We start from the raw sequence: 16,195 nt of genomic DNA, 5'->3' as shown, positions 1-16,195 counted from the left end.
GGCCTCGAGCCGGAGGGCTCCTCCCTTCTCCCTACCCTGCCGGCCGACCCCGTCTCCGTCTGACAGCACCCACAGCGGCCTCATCTCCTGAAGCCGCTCCCACGCTCGGAAGACGGGCACTCGGGTTCCCGCAAGCGGCAGCCCTCTGTCAGGCACCGCGTGCAGCCTCCGCGCCCCGCCCAGTGCCCATTGGACGCCCCCCCCGCCTCTTGAAGCCCCGCCCAGACCCTCCTCCTATCACAGCCCCGCCCGGCCCCCGAAGCCCCGCCCCGGCCCCTCTCGGGGACGGCGACGTCGCCTTTGCAATCGGGCGCCTCACGGCCACCCGTACCCCGCTCGCCGTTCCGGCAGCCTCTTCTCCAGCGCCGCCCCGCGAGAGCCTCCCGCTGGCCTCTCCCGACCCCGCCTCGGCGCTCCAGCCGGCGCCCCCTCGCCCAGTGCCCGGCGGAAGGCCAGAGCTCCCTGGCCGCCCGGCTCCCCGGCCCCCGGGGCTCCCCGGCCCGCCCGGCTCCCCGGCCCCCGGAGCTCCCCGGCCGCCGGAGCTCCCCGGCCCCCGGGGCTCCCCGGCCCGCCCGGCTCCCCGGCCCCCGGGGCTCCCCGGCCCCCGGAGCTCCCCGGCCCCCGGAGCTCCCCGGCCGCCCGGCTCCTCGCCCGGCTCTGGGACCGAGCCCGAGCCACCGCCGCGGCCTGCGCTTGGCGCCGCTCTGTCTCCTGGTCCCGAGGCTCCCTTTCTTGCCTCCCCAGTCCGGACCTTGCGTCTGGCCACCCCTCTCTCACCTGAATTAGAGTCCTTCTCCTCGGTTGGCCCAGTGGTCTCCGGGGTCCCCCAACTCAGCGTCTACTCGTGGAGCCGTGGCTTCCTGGAGAGCAGCCCTTAGGGCAAGGGCTTCGGTGCGTTTCTCTCTCCAAACTTGAAGATCCCCTTCCTGTCTTTTCAAATTTCCTGTCATGGCCCCAAAGCCGGGAAGCGAATGGTGTACTGTCCTGTCCCACCTGGTGCTGGGAGCGGTGTCTCTGCATGCGGCCGCCAGCTCTGTGCAGGTGAGTATCCCTATCTCCACACCTAAGGCCCTCCCGCGCTTAGTGGAGACTCCACCACAGATCTCTGCACTACAGTGGTGGGAGGCAAGTCTGGGGCCAGCTTTCCTTAAGACCCCCAAACGTTTATGGTGTAAAAGGGTAGTCCTTGCTAGATACCGTGGCTCAGGTCCACATGTGAACTCAGGACCGGGTTTTTGTCCCTTAGCTTTTTTTTTTGCTCAAGTCTAATGCTCTGCCCACTTGAGCCACAACTCCACTTCTTTGTTTTTGGAGATAAGAGTCTCATGGATTTTACTGTCCAGACTGGTTTCAAACTTCAATCCTCAGATCTCAGCCTCCTGAGTAGAGAGGATCACCCGTGTCATGGGGCTTGAATTTAGGGCCTGGGCACTGTCCCTGAGCTTTTTGCTCAAGGCTAGCACTCTACCATTTGAGCCACAGTGCCACTTCCAGTTTTCTGGTGGTTAATTGGAGATGAATCTCATGGACACTCTTGCCCAGGCTGGCTTCAAAACCACGATCCTCAGATCTCAGCCTCCCCAGTATCTAGGATTATAGGCATGAACCATTAGTACCTGGCTCTGACAAGAACTCTTGACATGGGCTGGGAATGTGGCTCAGTGGTAGAGTGCTTGCCTTGCATGCCTGAGGCCCTGGGTTCGATTCCTCAGCACCACATAAGCAAAAAGAAAAAAGCCAGAAGTGGCGCTGTGGCTCAAGTGGTAGAGCGCTAGCCTTGAGCTGAAGAGCTGAGGGACAGTGCCCAGGCCCAGAGTTCAGGCCCCATGACTGGACCCAAAAACAAAACAAAACAAGAACTCTTGACATTATTTGAAAAATAAAACAAAAGGGCTGGAGATGTGGCTTAAGTAGTAGGGGCCCTGAATTCAAAACCCCAGTACCACCAATAAATAAATAAATAAAATAAAGTGGTTCCTGGCTTTTCCCTACATGTCTTTCCTTTTCCTGTATCAACAGTCAAGTCGAGGGGCTGCTGCTGGCTTCCTGCTCCAGGCTTTGGCTGCTGCCATCAGGCTGGCCCCAGGGCTGAGCCCACATGAAGACTGTTTTGCTGGAGCCTGGGTGGCGACAGTAATCGGCCTGCCCCTTCTGGCCTTTGATTTCCACTGGGTGAATGGGGACCGATCCTCTGCCAACCTGCTACTGGGAGGAGGCATGGTGCTCGCTGTGGCTGGTGACCACCTTGGTCCTGAAGGCTGCTCTGTCGCTGGCCAGGCAGTGCTGTTGGTGGTCGCTGTGACCATCCTCATTGTGGCTGTCTTCACAGCCAACACTTATGGAATATGGGGGGGTGTGATGCTGGGGACCGCAGGCCTGCTAAGCCGTCTCGAAGAGGACAGGTTGCTGCTGCTGTTGAAGGAAGACATCTGTCGCTGGGCCCTGGCTGCAGGCAGTTGGGCCTACTGTCGAGCCCTGCACGCACAGCGCTCACAGTGGGAGTGATAGATACAGCAGGACAGGCCCCTGCCCCGGCTACCATCTCCCCTCCACTGGCCAGCTCTTGGGGGGCCTACTCCTAAAGGCATTGGTTTTCCTTCTTCCTGAATTGAATCTGCTGCAGGTTGGGGCAGAGCCTGAATGCTGTCCCTTTTCTAAGGACTTGCCTAGACAAGAATAAAAGAGACTGGGTCCCAAGTCTGTTTGGGAATTGGTCATGTGAAGGGTATGGATCAAAAGAGGTTTGATTTCCAATAAACTTTAAAATTTCTCCAGGAATTTGGAATTAAGTCTTTTTTGTTTCTTTATTTTTTTGCCAATCTTGGGGCTTGAACGTGGGGCATGGGCACTATCCCTAAGCCTCTTTGTGTTCGAGGCTAGTGCCCTACCACTTGAGCCACAGCACCACTTCTGGCTTTTCCTGATTTTATTGCAGATAGTCTCACAGACTTTCCTGTCTGGGTTGGCTTTGAATGAGATCCTGAGATCTCAGCCTCCTGAGTAGCTAGGATTACAGATGTGAACCACCAGCATTTGCTCATTATTAGTCCATGCTTGAGAAGGATTAGAGGGCCTTCGTTGAGCATCTTAAAGCCCCTAAAACTCCATCTGGTTTCTCTGTGGGGATGTGCTGGAATTAGCATGCAACCTCATTCCTGGCACCTTTGCTAGGAGGGCTTCTGTGTTGGGAAGAGCCCCTTGCTCTCTTGAGACATGGTAGGTTTGCAGATATCCTTACTGGTCTCGGCAGGTGACCCTCTGAGCTGAGCTGTGCCACGTGACTCCCGGAACTGCACATCCTTCTCAGGGGCTGACTCAATTGCTACCTGTGTGCCCTCTAGGTGTGCAAGCCAAGACCTTCACTTTAGCTCTGGATTCCCCCTCAGTCTCCAACCCCAGGGGTGGGAAACGGGGCTACACAGAGCATTGGATTTAAGGTTTGAAGTGCACCGCTCCCACGCAGTTCCTATGCTTGCATCCCGTGGAAGCATACCCTGTCCTGCAAAAGTCAGGGTCATTCGTGCCCTTCGCCTCCAGTGAGCCAGGACAGGGCCCAGCACATGCAAATCTGTCTCTGGGGACAATGGTGGGTGCAGGGACATCCCGTCGTGGGAGTCTGTGGATGCTCACTGCAGCTCGCTCCCACAGCCGCTGAGGAGGACAAGGTGCAGTCCCCGACCCTCGCGCGCAGGCCTTGAGCTGCAGGTGTGCAGCCCCAGCGGGCCGCCTGGACCCCGCCTTCTCCAGTCCACCTTCGGCAGAGGGCGGGCTCTCGGCGCCCTCGCTCACCCATTGGCTGTGCCTGCCGGCCCGTCTGGCCCCGGGCGGCGCTCCTATTGGCGCGCGAGGAACCACGTAGCGGGAAGAAGGGGGCGGTGGCGCGCGGGGGTGGGGCGCGCAGCGAAAACAAAGATGGCGGCCGCGCCGGGGTCGGTGGCCGGGGTGGCTGCGGGCCGACGCGCGGGCTGGGCCCTCTGAGGCGGCGGCGCGGCAAGCGGGCTGCGGGGTCGCAGCGGCGGCGAGAGGCCGGCAGGGGCGCGCGGTGCCCCTAACTTCCAGCCGGCGAGCGCGCCGGCACCCGCCCGCCGGGCCGGCCGGCCGCGATGTCCGGCGCGGAGGAGGCCGGCGGGGGCGGCCCGGCCGCAGGGCCCGCGGGTGCCATGCCGGCCGGGGTCGGGGTCGGGGCTGGGCCCGGGGCGGCCGCGGGGCCGGCGGCGGCGGCGGCGCTGGGCGAGGCGGCGGGGCCCGGACTCCCGGACGAGGCGGGCCTGGCCGGCGCCCGGCAGCTGCAGGAGGCGGCCGGCGACCCCGACGCGCCGCCCAAGAAGCGGCTGCGGGCGGCCGAGGCGGCCGAGGCGGCGGCGGCCGCGGCGGCGGCCGGCAGCGGGAAGCTGGAGGAGCGGCTCTACTCGGTGCTGTGTTGCACCGTGTGCCTGGACCTGCCCAAAGCCTCCGTGTACCAGGTAGGGCCGCCGGCCCGGCGCCGCGTCTCCTCGAGGCCGGGCCCGGAGGCCGGTGGCCGGGTACCCTCTCCGATCCTCGCTCCGCCCTCCGCGCCCGCGGGGCCCGCGCCGAGCCCGGAGCGCCCCTTTCGGCCTCGAGCCCCCCTTTTGGCGTTCCGGCTCTCACTTCCCGGCCCTGGCTTCCTTTCTTCCTTAGACCCCGCCTCTCTTCCAGGTTCCGTCAGGGTCCCTTCCTCGAGCCCTCCCCGCCCCCTCCGGCTGGCCGGGCCGAGGGCTGCGTCCAGGTGTCCGCGCTCCCCGCCTCGCCAGCGCCGCCCCTCGCTCCGAGGCGTCCGGGCGCCGGCCGGGGCCTCCGGAGTGCTTGGGTTCTGGCAGCCACACCCCCAACCGTGTCCCTCCACATCTGAACTCCTGTGCACATCTCTTTCTGCTCATCGGAGCCCTGTTTCCGTCCGAAGAACAGGAAGAAGGGAGGGGTTTGTCTCTTCTCTTTGCTCCTCTCTCCCATCCCTGGTCTAGAGGATACTCGCCTGCAAGACGCCCCACACGGGCTGGCTTTTAGGCTGCCAGTGCCACAGTTCTTTCCTCCTCATCCTCGGTTGAAGACCCAGTGTGGCAGCTAGACTCAGGGTCTTTGAGGGGTTCCCTGGCCCAGGTGGACGCCTTCTCCACCCTGGTTACTCTACTTCAACATTCAGCCTCTTGAAGAAGCAAAGCAGGATTCCCTGTCAGAATTTTTTTCCCCCCACTTCCCCCGTCCGGGAGTCAGGAGGATGTTTCTTTCCCTGCTTCTGTTTAGACTGGAGGCTAATCTAGGTTGTTACTTCTGGGTCTCCAGATCCTCTTCCGGCCTGAGGACACAGGTGACCAGGACAGGACACTCACCTTTCTGGGTGTCAGGCAGGAGCCAACCAGGTTGTCCTCAGCTGCTGATCTCAGTTCTAACATTTACCCCTTGCTTTGGAGGCCATTTGAACCTGCTCTCCTCAGAGCTCCTTTTTCCTTGCTGTATCTTCTTGGTCCTCCCTGATGGAAGAGTTCTTTTTCTGGGCCTTGAGTCAGACTCTAGCAAGACAAACCAGTGGAGAGGGGAGTCTTGTTTTCTCTCCTGTGCATGGGCTGCAGCCGGACCTGGCATGACAGGCTTTTGGATGCTGGCTTCTTGGCCCACACATACAGCCACCACTTCTGCTCAGAGCAGATGATGACCTGGCTTCCGAGACTGGCTGGTTCAAACCAGCCTGCCCTATGACGAGAATGAGCTCTGGCCTGGGCAGCTGAAGGCAGGCAGCTGAGCAGCTGTAGCATTGTGATGGCAGGAGCTGCCCTTCCAGGCTAGACTGCCCAGCAGCTTCCCTGGATGCAAACCTCTGAAGGAAGCTATGGGCGTTGACTCTGACCTGTGGTCCTGCCACTTGTCCCTGCCCCACCTGCATTTTCCCCAGGTAATATGTAGAGCAAGGTGTTTCCCTTTGTTTACAGAAGCCTAGAATCAACAGGCAATGAATTTGAAGGTATGGTTGTGGGAGAGCCCTAGAGAAGTGTTGGAACTTACTTGGACTAAATGTAGATACTATATAAGATACACAGGTACTGTCTAAGATGGGAGGGGCTGGGGGAAGGAACGAAGCTTCCTGTTGTCTCAGAGCTCCCAGAGATGCCTCCATGGCCTAACAGCACATGCAGTGGCCCTGGAGGGCTTCTGTTGCTATCCCCACTGAGGTTCTATGGGGTCTGGGTAGGTGTAGAGACTGGCATGTTCTACCACTTTAGCCCTCGTTAGTGACCCGTATTGATAGGCTGTCTTCATAGCCCGGTCTCCACCTTCTGCTCCTGCTGGCAACATTTTGCCTGACCCCAGCAGAACACATGGCACTGGCTAGGTGCCAGCCATGCTGTGCATCCTGGAGGCAGGCTCTGGCAATTGCTATGGGGTCAGAAGAGTTGGAGAAAACCCTACAGACCTCTGGAGTTAGCCGAGTGCATAATGATTTCAGAGGGTATCTGCTAAATGTCAGTTGTGCTGACAGGGAAATTTTAGATGATGATAAGAGCAGATGTGGGGTATAAGCATTGGTTCATATACCTGGTCCTGAGACTGAGCCCTTGCATCTGCACACCGGGCCAGCTTCCCTGTGGCCCAAACCCACGTATGCACACATCAAAGGCTGGGGAACTTGCTCTGGTGTCAAGCAAAGGCTCTTACTGCTGTGGCCCTTCATGTCAGGTTAAGGGCCACAGAAGGTGCAGCAGATGTGTGCTTTGATGTTCTCTGTGTGGGTGTTAAGTGTATCTTGGGTAACTGGCTTGGCAAGAAGTACATCCACCTCCCTGAGTCCTGGGTGAGTCCTTAGAGAGTCCCAGGGAGGCACCAATGGATGTCTGGAGGGCAGCAGGAGCATCCACATAGGAGCTTCTGGATACAGGAAGGCAGGCACACACCCTGCTTTGGGTGCAACCCTGAGACCTGGGGCAGTGTGACCTATTGGCAACTCTGCTCATGGAAATGCCTCTTCTGGGGAAGACCCAGCCTCAGTGGTGCCTGGGATGTTACATCCATAACCTTCCTTGCTCCCCCCAGCTGTCTTGGTACAGCCTTTCATACAAGATTCAGTGTGAGGTGGGCACAGGCGGCTCACACCTATAATCCCAGCTACTCGGGAGGCTGAGATCTAAGGATCATGGTTTGAAGCCAGCCCTGGCAGGAAAATCTGTGAGGTTCTTATCTCCAGTTAACCACCAGAAAACCAGAAGTGGTGCTGTGGTTCAAAGTGGTAGAGTGCTGGCCTTGAGCACAAAAGCTCAGGGACCACACCCAGGCCCTGAGTTCAAGCCCCACAACAGACAAAGCTTTGATGTGGTCCTCCATGGCATAGATGCAGCCCTGACCCTTTCTGTGGATGACAGCCAGCCTAAAGCCTTAGCATTGACATGTTGAGGAAGACACATTAGTTATTCTCACCCTTATGAACTCATGAGTGCAGGGATCAGTGTCATTTGGGGGTAGAAGGGCTCTAACAGATGTGGTTCATTTTGCATCTGGTATGGTGTTTAGCTGCTCCCTCTGGCCTGCCCCCTGTGGCATCATCCTGTCTTCTGCTAGCTTTTTGTCTGAGCTGTCCTCACCACATCCCTGCTCACTTCTGCTCTTCATCTTGGGCTTGTCTGAAGCGGTATGTTTTTTTAGGGCCTTCTTTTCTCCCTGCCACAAGGATTCTCATCCATGTCCACCTGACTCAGGCAGTCTCTGCTCTCAAGGGGAAGAGTTCATATGTTTTAATGCATTTGCCTCTGCATCTAGTCTCAGCATGGGGGTTGATTACTTGGTTGGCAGGTTAAAGGCCTAGGAAGCAGAGACAGCTCCGTCTCACCGCTCACAAGGCCTGAGGTCTGTTAGCACTGGCTAATGAGCTCTGGAAATAAGTCTGCTTGGTGGTCCAAAATTCTGGACTAAGCCAGGGGGGTTTCTAGACTGTAGCTAGATTGTGTCTTTTGTAACGGTAGTTTGTCATTTTGAATTACTTTTAGACCTGTTTATTTCTGAGGTGGAACCACACTCCAGGGGTTCAGTAGGCCCTTCCTGAGTCCCAGCATCAGAGAGGTTGAATGCAGCTGGCTAAAAGCTTAAATCTACCTCCTTTTATATTTATATTTGTTTTTTTATTTTGGGCAGTACTGGGATTTAAACTCAATATCTTGTACGTGCTAGGCTGGTACACTACCGCTTGAGCCAAGTCTCTACTAAGAACTTCAAATCTGCCAGGCACCACTGGTGGCTCTCCTGTCATCTTAGCTACTCAGGAAGCTGAGATCTGAGATCACAGTTTCAAAGCCAGCTCGGGCAGGAAAGTCCATGAGACTCTTCAAATAACCACCAGAAAACCGCAAGTGGCTCTGTGGTTCAGGGAAAGCACCCAGGCCCAGAGTTTGAGCCCCACGACAGACGCCCCCCCCCCCGCATCCTCCCCCCAAAAAAAGTCAAATCCAGCCTGGCACTTCTGCCATGCTGAAGTTCATGTCCTTCCTTCTTTCTGGCTACATGATTTTGGACAAGGAGCTAATCCTGTTAGGTCCATGGTTGACAGAGGAGGTTCAAAAAGCTGGGTTAAGTATGTGGATTATAACACCTCTAGGTGCTACTGAGCCTGGTGGAGCTTTGCCTGCACCCTAGACACTGGCAGACTCTGGAGAGGAAGGGAGCCTTCACCTGGCTGAGCAGTGCTTTGGGGTTAGTGCAAGCAGCTGGGTTGCAATTTGGCACTAATGTTCTCTATCAAGGGCCTATGGTCCCTTACCTCCTGAGCAGGAGGGTACACTGTCCACATGGGTCTGAGTGCCAGCTGGCATCAAGTGCAAAGAATGAGTCCCCAGGGTTTAAAAGGGGTCCTAAAAAGCCAACCGACTGTGAGGAGCATGTAACTAACCGGAAGTCATGGAGGCTGTTCCTAAGACTTGTTTATGGCCCCTTGAGCCCAGTGAATCTATCCAATTCCCTTAATCCAGAGAAAAAGCCAGCTTAGATGGGTCTGGCCCAGGTATACATAGGCTGACTGTACATGAACTACCCATAGCAAGGCAGAGGGAAGGACTAGGTGCCGTTCCAGAGGTGTGGGTACAGATGGCTGTTCATAGATTACTTATGCGTACTCAGCATCTACAAAGGACCTAGGACCTCAGCCTTCCCCGTTGATAGAGCCCCCAGGGGCTCTGCCATGGAAGGCCACACATGGTATTTGTTCTAAGCCTGGTTTGGTGTGGGTGCCAAGCCTTGCTGCCAGCCCTGTTGTCTCCCATCTATTAAATTCATCACTTTGCGCACCTGAGAAAAACAGTCACTCGGCCAGGAGTTGGTGGCTCACACCTGTCATCCTAGCTACTCAGGAGGCTGAGATCTGAGGATCACAGTTCAAAGCCAGCCCTGGCAGGAAAGACTGTGAGGCTCTTATCTCCAGTTAACCACCAGAAAACCAGAAGTGGTGCTGTGGCTCAAGGGATAGAGTGCTACCCTTGAGCAAAAGAGCTAGGGACAGTGCCCAGGCCCAGAGTTCAAGCCCATGATGGACAAAAAAGGAAAAGTAAGAAAGAAAATAAAGAAAACAGTTACTCAGAGGAAAATGATGAGCCCAAGGTTGTTCTGTTGTAACCTGTGGAGTGGGGTCTGAGCCAGCATGATGTCTCCAAACCAGCACCTTTCCTGGGAGGTCCTGTGACGTCATCCTAGATGATGGGTCCAGGATCTTCCTTGCTGCTGGTGAGTAAGGCAGACTCACCTAGACACTGCAGAGGCTGTTTCTGGAGGCCCCTGGGCTCTTGGGGGCTGACGTATAGTATGTTGTATATGGGCTCTATCACCGGCACTGCAGGGAGTAACTGGGGGCCCAGCTTCTGGCTAGGCAGTGGGCACAGGTCTGGGCCCAACTACTGTCTGGCCCAGCCAGTGTCAAGGCTGAATATAGCTGCATGTGTAGAGATTGAGTCTTGCTCAGGAAGTTGTGGGAAGGCTCTGGGGCATGATGACCACCTGCTATGGGAAGAGGACAGACTGGTCTGGGTGTTGTCCTATAGTTTACCTAAATAGCATCCATTCAGCAGTAGGTGAGGTGTGGGCTGACCCTTGGCTGGGACAGTATATCACAGAACATCTTGGACCTTTCTGTGCTCAGACCTAGCTGAGCTGTTGGGGCTGTGGTTCTCCACATCCCCTCAGCTTGTAGATTCACCAGGAGGCCCAGGGGAAGCCACAGGAGGACAAAGATCAGCACTTATCACTGTAGCACAGAACTGCCTGAGCCTGTGTTGGCCAGAGCTGGCTGAGATTCTGGAGGCACTCTGTATGGGGAGCAAGTGGTGGCATGCTTAGTGGCCTCAGTGCTCTCTTAAAGAGGGGCCTAGGACACCTTTCTGAGTCTCCTGGGCTGCTCAGAACCAAGAGGAAAGGCTCAGTGGGCTGAAAGGTAGGAGTTAGTGTCTCCAGTCAAGCTTGAAAACACTAGGAGAGCCAGGCTGCAGCCAGGAGAAATCTGCACAGGCTGATGGACCCTGGACATAAGAGCCAGGCCCAGATCCTCATCCAAGACCTAGGCAGCTTCTCACCAGGAAGGGCCTGGAGCTGTCCATGTGGATCAGTGTTGGGATAGTGAGTCCTAGAGGGTCTCACTGCTGGTGACCTGTTGGGTTACCCCATCCAGGGATGTTCATCAGGTGCTGTGTCTCTGGCTTCACTTCCTGAGGGTGGGGGTGGGGGCGGGGCAGGGGGAAGCTCCTGAGCTTTCCCTCCCCGGAACACATGGTGATTTGGTGCTATGCTGTGTCCCTACATGCCTTCCAGAAACCATAGCAGCCCTCAGCCCAGACAGTGCTCAGGCAGGTAGGGGCTTTCAGGACCTATGACTTGGGTTCCTTGTGCTTTCCACAGTTGTGCTGCTTCCAGCCTGGAGTCCACTCCCACAGGCTTCTGGGGACGGGCAGGACAGCTGGATTTTCTCATTTAGGACCTGCCTCCACCAGCCTCCTGTTCACCAGACTCAGCTTAGCCAGGTCACACTCCTCACCGGTAGTACACATTTTAATTTTTAACTTTGCTCAGATTTGAATGCAGATAATATGTGGCATTGCTGTAGAAGCAAGCCTTTCATGTGCTCAGCAGATGCTGTCACTCACTGGATCTCAGGCCTGGCCTGTGGGGGCTAAAAGCCCCTGAAGCAAGGCCCCAGCTGAGGTTTGCCAGCACCCCCCTGTGCAGGTGGGGCATAGGCAGGCAGCTCCTCCCCAGGCCTCCCCTCATACCGCAGCCCCTCGAAAGCCACGCCCACATCTAGCCTGTATCTCTTGATGGCACCAAGTGGCCCTCGTGTTGGGTGAGTGAGTCACCTAGGATGGGAGTGCTTCTGGCAGCCTGCTGTCCACTGAGCAGGGGAGGGCCTGGCTCCTGTTGGCCCTGCCAAACTCAGCATCCCTTCCGCACCTGCTTCCATCTTGGGCCAACTCAGCTTCCTGCCTGCCGCAGCTTTGTTCCAGGCTTCTGAAGAAGTCCTGACAGGTAGCTGCATTCCCTGGGTGCTAGCAGTTACTGGCCTTCACTTGTACTCACCACCGAGGGCTGGCATGGATGTACGAGGGTTGAGGTCAGCTAGGGCCAATTCTAGTCCCCTTGTCAGCAGCCTTTCTGAAAGCCAAGGAGAGGGTGCCTGCCTCAGTACAGCAGCAGCGTCTGCTTCCCTGATGGGCGGCTGCTAGCTAAACACTTCCGTTGTGCCAGGCTGAGAGCTGGCGATTCTCGTAAGTCAGGAAAAATGGAAAACCAGGCTTCGAGTCCTGATGTGTTAGCTCAGTGACAGTTTGGCCTCAGGTAGTGGTGCCCTTCATGACTTGAAAAGACCTTGCTCTCCACAGAGCCCAATCTGGCATGTCCCCTTTGAGAATCTCAGCGTTTCTAGACACTAACTCAACTTGGAGCCAGCACACACGCCTTTCTTCATGACTCAGGTCCCTTTGGACAATTGGCCTGACCTGGCTGGAGCCAGCGGGCAGGCGGCACATGCACACGCGAGCCTCCCGAGGGCCTGTGCGCTTCACCTCCCTTTCCTTCTCCGCAGTGTACTAACGGTCACTTGATGTGCGCTGGCTGTTTTATCCACCTACTAGCAGATGCCCGGCTGAAGGAGGAGCAGGCCACATGCCCCAACTGTCGTTGTGAGATCAGTAAGAGCCTCTGCTGCCGAAACCTGGCTGTGGAGAAAGCTGTGAGCGAGCTGCCCTCAGAGTGTGGCTTCTGCCTGCGCCAGTTTCCCCGCTCCCTCTTAGAGAGGCACCAGAAAGAGGAGTGCCAGGACAGGTAACTGCTATTGCCAGGGGTCAGCCACGCTGGTGGGGGCTCAGGATAGGGCCGAGAGCCCACCCTAGTAAAGGTATGCCTTGAGCAGGAAGACCTGCCTGGTCATCATTGGCTACGAGTATTGTATATCCACGAGCCCTACTGTCCCAGGCAGTAGCCAAGTACCAGAGTTACGTGGGGTCCAGGACCATGGTCAGCAGCCACTTTATTGCCCAGTAGAGGAGAGACCCCGCAGCGGTGGATGCAGGAGGCATGCCAGCACACAGATCCTGCACTCCCCCTCGCCTTGCTCCCTCTCCCTTCTCTCCTTCATCCACATGTACACAAATGAGTGCTCTGAACCCGTCCTGGCTGGCTGGGGTTACCATTCCATGTGTCCTGTAGGGAGAGGTTTGCGGTGGGGCAGACATGGTCTCTGGAGGGTAGCTCGACGTGACTGCCTGTCCCAGACACAGGCATGACCACTGTGCTCACTTTCTTCCAGGGTGACCCAGTGCAAGTACAAGCGCATTGGCTGCCCGTGGCACGGCCCCTTCCATGAGCTGACGGTGCATGAGGCTGCGTGTGCTCACCCAACCAAGACCGGCAACGAGCTGATGGAAATCCTCGATGAGATGGACCAGAGCCACCGCAAGGAGATGCAGCTGTACAACAGCATCTTCAGCCTGCTGAGCTTTGAGAAGATTGGCTACACAGGTGAGGCGCCCTACCACTCGCTGCATGCTGCACAGGTGCTGCCTGGGGCAGAAGGGCCGGGGGTGGGGGGGGAGGGGGCACAGGCTGTGCCGGAAGGCCAGTCTCTGTACAGCGCTTCTTGGCCAAGAGGATGCCTTGGGGAAGAAGACAGTTTGGAGACTGAGCAATAGGATAGGCTGACAGGGCCCTAGGGCACACCTGCCTGGCTCTCACAGCAGCTTCTCCCCACCCTGGCCCACCCCAGCAAGGTGGCATCCCCGCTGTGAGCAGCTCCACACACTTGAGGTGGTCAGAGTCTAGCCAGGAAGTGGGGTGTGTCTCAGGGAGGCCTGGGAGCTCAGGGTGTCACCCTCGGAGCCTGGACCAAGAAGAGTTCTCCATCAAGTCAGGCCCTGCCTTCAAATGGTCCCTCATGTGGCCACACCATCTCCTAAGGCTTGCACGAGCTGTTCAGGGACAGGGCTCCAGAGCAAGCTGAGGGTGCCAGCTCATACAGTAGAACTGGGAGTGGAGACCCACAGATGGGCAGGCCGGACTGGGCTATGCCCGTTGGATCTTGTGGCTCGCCTTTGAACATGTCGGGGAACAGAAGCCAGGCCAGAGCCTAGGCCAAAGAGCAGCAAGAAGCATCTGCTGACACTGGGGCCACTCAGGGGAACGCCATCCCTCTACTGCTCAGCCCAGGTGGCCGTGCTCAGAGTGCCCAGGGCAGCTGGGCAGCCAGTCATGCAGAGCTGCCCAGACAGAGCCTGGCTTTTTGTAGGCCATAAAGGCCAAGGGTCCAGGGGACTGCACCAGCAGGAAGCCATGGCCCAGGTTAGGAGCAGCCCTGGCTTCTCTGACCGACGGTGGGGTCTGGGTGAGCTGGGACGAGTGGTTGTGGCAGGGACGCAGAAAGGACTGGCTGCCTGAGAGTCCACGCCTCCACAGAGAGAGACCTGCCAGCCACAGGCTGTGGGCTCACAAGAGGACTGCGCAGGCAGGTCTGCCCACTGACTGATGGCCCCTCAGATGGCCAGGCAGAGCCTGCATCACAGTGCAACCTGAGGACCCTGCGTTCCCCTCAGGCAGGACCAGGCGTCACGTGCCTGCCCGCCGGCTTTTCTGGCAGCTCTGTATTGGAACCAATAAAGTGCACTTGTTCTCAGAACTGCATCCTGTCTGTGTGTCTGCTTACCCTGCCCCTGTGGGGCACTGGGGCTGAGGGTGAAGAGGGAGGCTCTGTGGGTTGGCCACACCTGAGATGTGCCCCGACCTCCCACAGCCTCGAGACTCCAGTTAATTGGTACTAATTCTGTTTGTAGTTGTTTTCCCTCCACCAAAGCTTACGCGCCTCCATTGCCATAATTGCGTTGTCTTGCCTTGTGACAAGTAGAGCTGGCTGGGTCCGGTAAGTCGCCTTCCTCCCTGGCTGAGCCTTCCTTGGCCTGGTCGGAGAAGGCACCACCACCAGGCCCTGCCCAACATTAACAGTTGGCCGTTTCCGGCCCTGTCTGTCTCCACAGAGGTTCAGTTCCGGCCTTACCGCACGGATGACTTCATCACGCGCCTATACTATGAGACGCCGAGGTTCACGGTGCTGAACCAGACATGGGTCCTGAAGGCTCGTGTGAATGACTCGGAGCGCAACCCCAACCTATCGTGCAAGCGCACGCTTTCCTTCCAGCTGCTCCTCAAAAGCAAGGTTACAGCACCCTTGGAGTGTTCCTTCCTGCTGCTCAAGGGCCCCTATGACGATGTGAGGATCAGTCCCGTCATCTACCACTTTGTCTTCACCAATGAGAGCAATGAGACGGACTACGTGCCGCTGCCCATCATCGACTCCGTGGAGTGCAACAAGCTGCTGGCCGCCAAGAACATCAACCTGCGGCTTTTCCTATTCCAAATACAGAAATAGGCTGGGCCCAGGATGCCCAAGGAGCGGAGGGCCATTGCCAGCACCGCCGTCCCACTCCCCACTGGCTCGGCAGCGGCTTCACACGACTATCTGATCATTTTAGCAAAGAAGGAGAACAAACCAACCAAGCACTGGGAAAGTCTGCATGCGTGTGCAACAGGGTCCCTGCCTCCAGCTCACCCCCTTCACCCCTGCCTCTCCCTCCTGCGGGCAGCCAGAGGCTGGGCTGATCACAGAGGAAACCACTCTGGGCACCCCAGGCACACAGGGCAGGCGGCAGTGAGGGTAAGAAGCCGGCCGCCTCTGCCCCAGTCCCTACCCTCAGCGAGGTGGTGGGCTGCCTGCTCTGGTTCCCGGGCTGGGCTCAGGGGCCCTCACTGACTTCAGACGGCATATTTGATTGCAATTAAAAAGGCAGCCTTGTTTCCTACTTTCTGTTTTGTTGGAGGGGAAGGCGTGGCCGTGAATGGACTGTGTGGGAACTTTGGTTTAGCCTAGGAGTCTAAACCTTCCCTGTCTCCCACCTGTGTGTGCTCCCCAGGAAAGACTCAGAGACACTGCCGGGCACTCTGGTCTGTCGCAGATGTTGGGAGGCCTGTCCAGGGAGAGCCAGGGAGGGTTGGAGCTTCCTCAGCCGCCGGCTGCACCAGGGAGGCAGGACTTGGCCACCCAGGGCTCAGCAAATGTTTTCGGAACGCAGGGTGAAATTGTCTTTTCCCAGGAAAAAAATTAAACTCTTCACAGGCTCTTCTATAAGTGATGCAATTTTAGTGAGAGAATCCATTCACGACTCAGCCTTGAGTGGAGGGCCCTCCTCCGGGCGGGAAGGAGGCAGCCTCAGCTGCTGGCTGTGAAAGTCTAGGCAGCTGCCCCACATGACTGCTCATCTTAATTGGGAAGCCACTGCCGGAGTCAGGCAGGACAGTGGCTTGTTGCCTGAGGGAGGTGGGCCCTCTCCAGCCTTGACCTCGCCATTCTCCATTCTCGGAGGCTGAGTAGGACCAGTGTTTGGGCCTCACAGGGTAGACAACAGCCCTTCATGGAGGGTCTGAGCCTGGTTCTTCCCGGGGACCTCCGAGCTACTGTGAAGATGAAGACTTACCCAGTTCGGTCCTGCTCAGGAGATGGGGGTCCTCTGTGATCGCTCTTCGTTTCTTTAAATACCAAAGAACTGGTTTCCTCTGTCCTAGCCAGGCCGCCTCAGCAGCTCCCCTGTAGGGTCTGGTCCCCCACTGCCACACTACCGCATTCCCATGCTCTTCCACGTTGAGAGGCAGCGTCACCCTAGCAGTCATAATACGACTG

The 16,195-nt window shown here is 57.5% G+C and overlaps 1 protein-coding gene across 3 annotated transcripts; it reads left to right on the top strand.

The window, feature by feature from the left end:
- The first annotated feature begins 282 nt into the window (after positions 1-282).
- Positions 283-15,650, top strand: LOC138829630 (zinc finger TRAF-type-containing protein 1). 3 transcript variants are annotated; one of them, XM_070026066.1, is made up of 4 exons: positions 284-1,041; positions 12,059-12,297; positions 12,782-12,993; positions 14,499-15,650. In XM_070026066.1, the coding sequence occupies exons 1-4, from the start codon at positions 949-951 to the stop codon at positions 14,888-14,890; spliced, it is 936 nt and encodes a 311-aa protein (XP_069882167.1). In that variant the 5' UTR covers positions 284-948; the 3' UTR covers positions 14,891-15,650. The 3 variants fall into 3 exon arrangements, with proteins under 3 accessions (XP_069882166.1, XP_069882167.1, XP_069882165.1); XM_070026064.1 differs by lacking the exon at positions 284-1,041 and adding an exon at positions 3,929-4,463; XM_070026065.1 differs by lacking the exons at positions 12,059-12,297; positions 12,782-12,993; positions 14,499-15,650 and adding an exon at positions 2,020-2,778 and having other exon boundaries at positions 283-1,041.
- Positions 15,651-16,195: the final 545 nt, after the last annotated feature.

This window comes from Dipodomys merriami, unplaced genomic scaffold, assembly GCF_024711535.1.
Source record: "Dipodomys merriami isolate MVZ:Mamm:240054 unplaced genomic scaffold, mDipMer1.0.p SCAF_174, whole genome shotgun sequence".
NCBI lineage: Eukaryota > Metazoa > Chordata > Mammalia > Rodentia > Heteromyidae > Dipodomys > Dipodomys merriami.
This window is presented reverse-complemented; position numbering and strand designations above follow the sequence as displayed.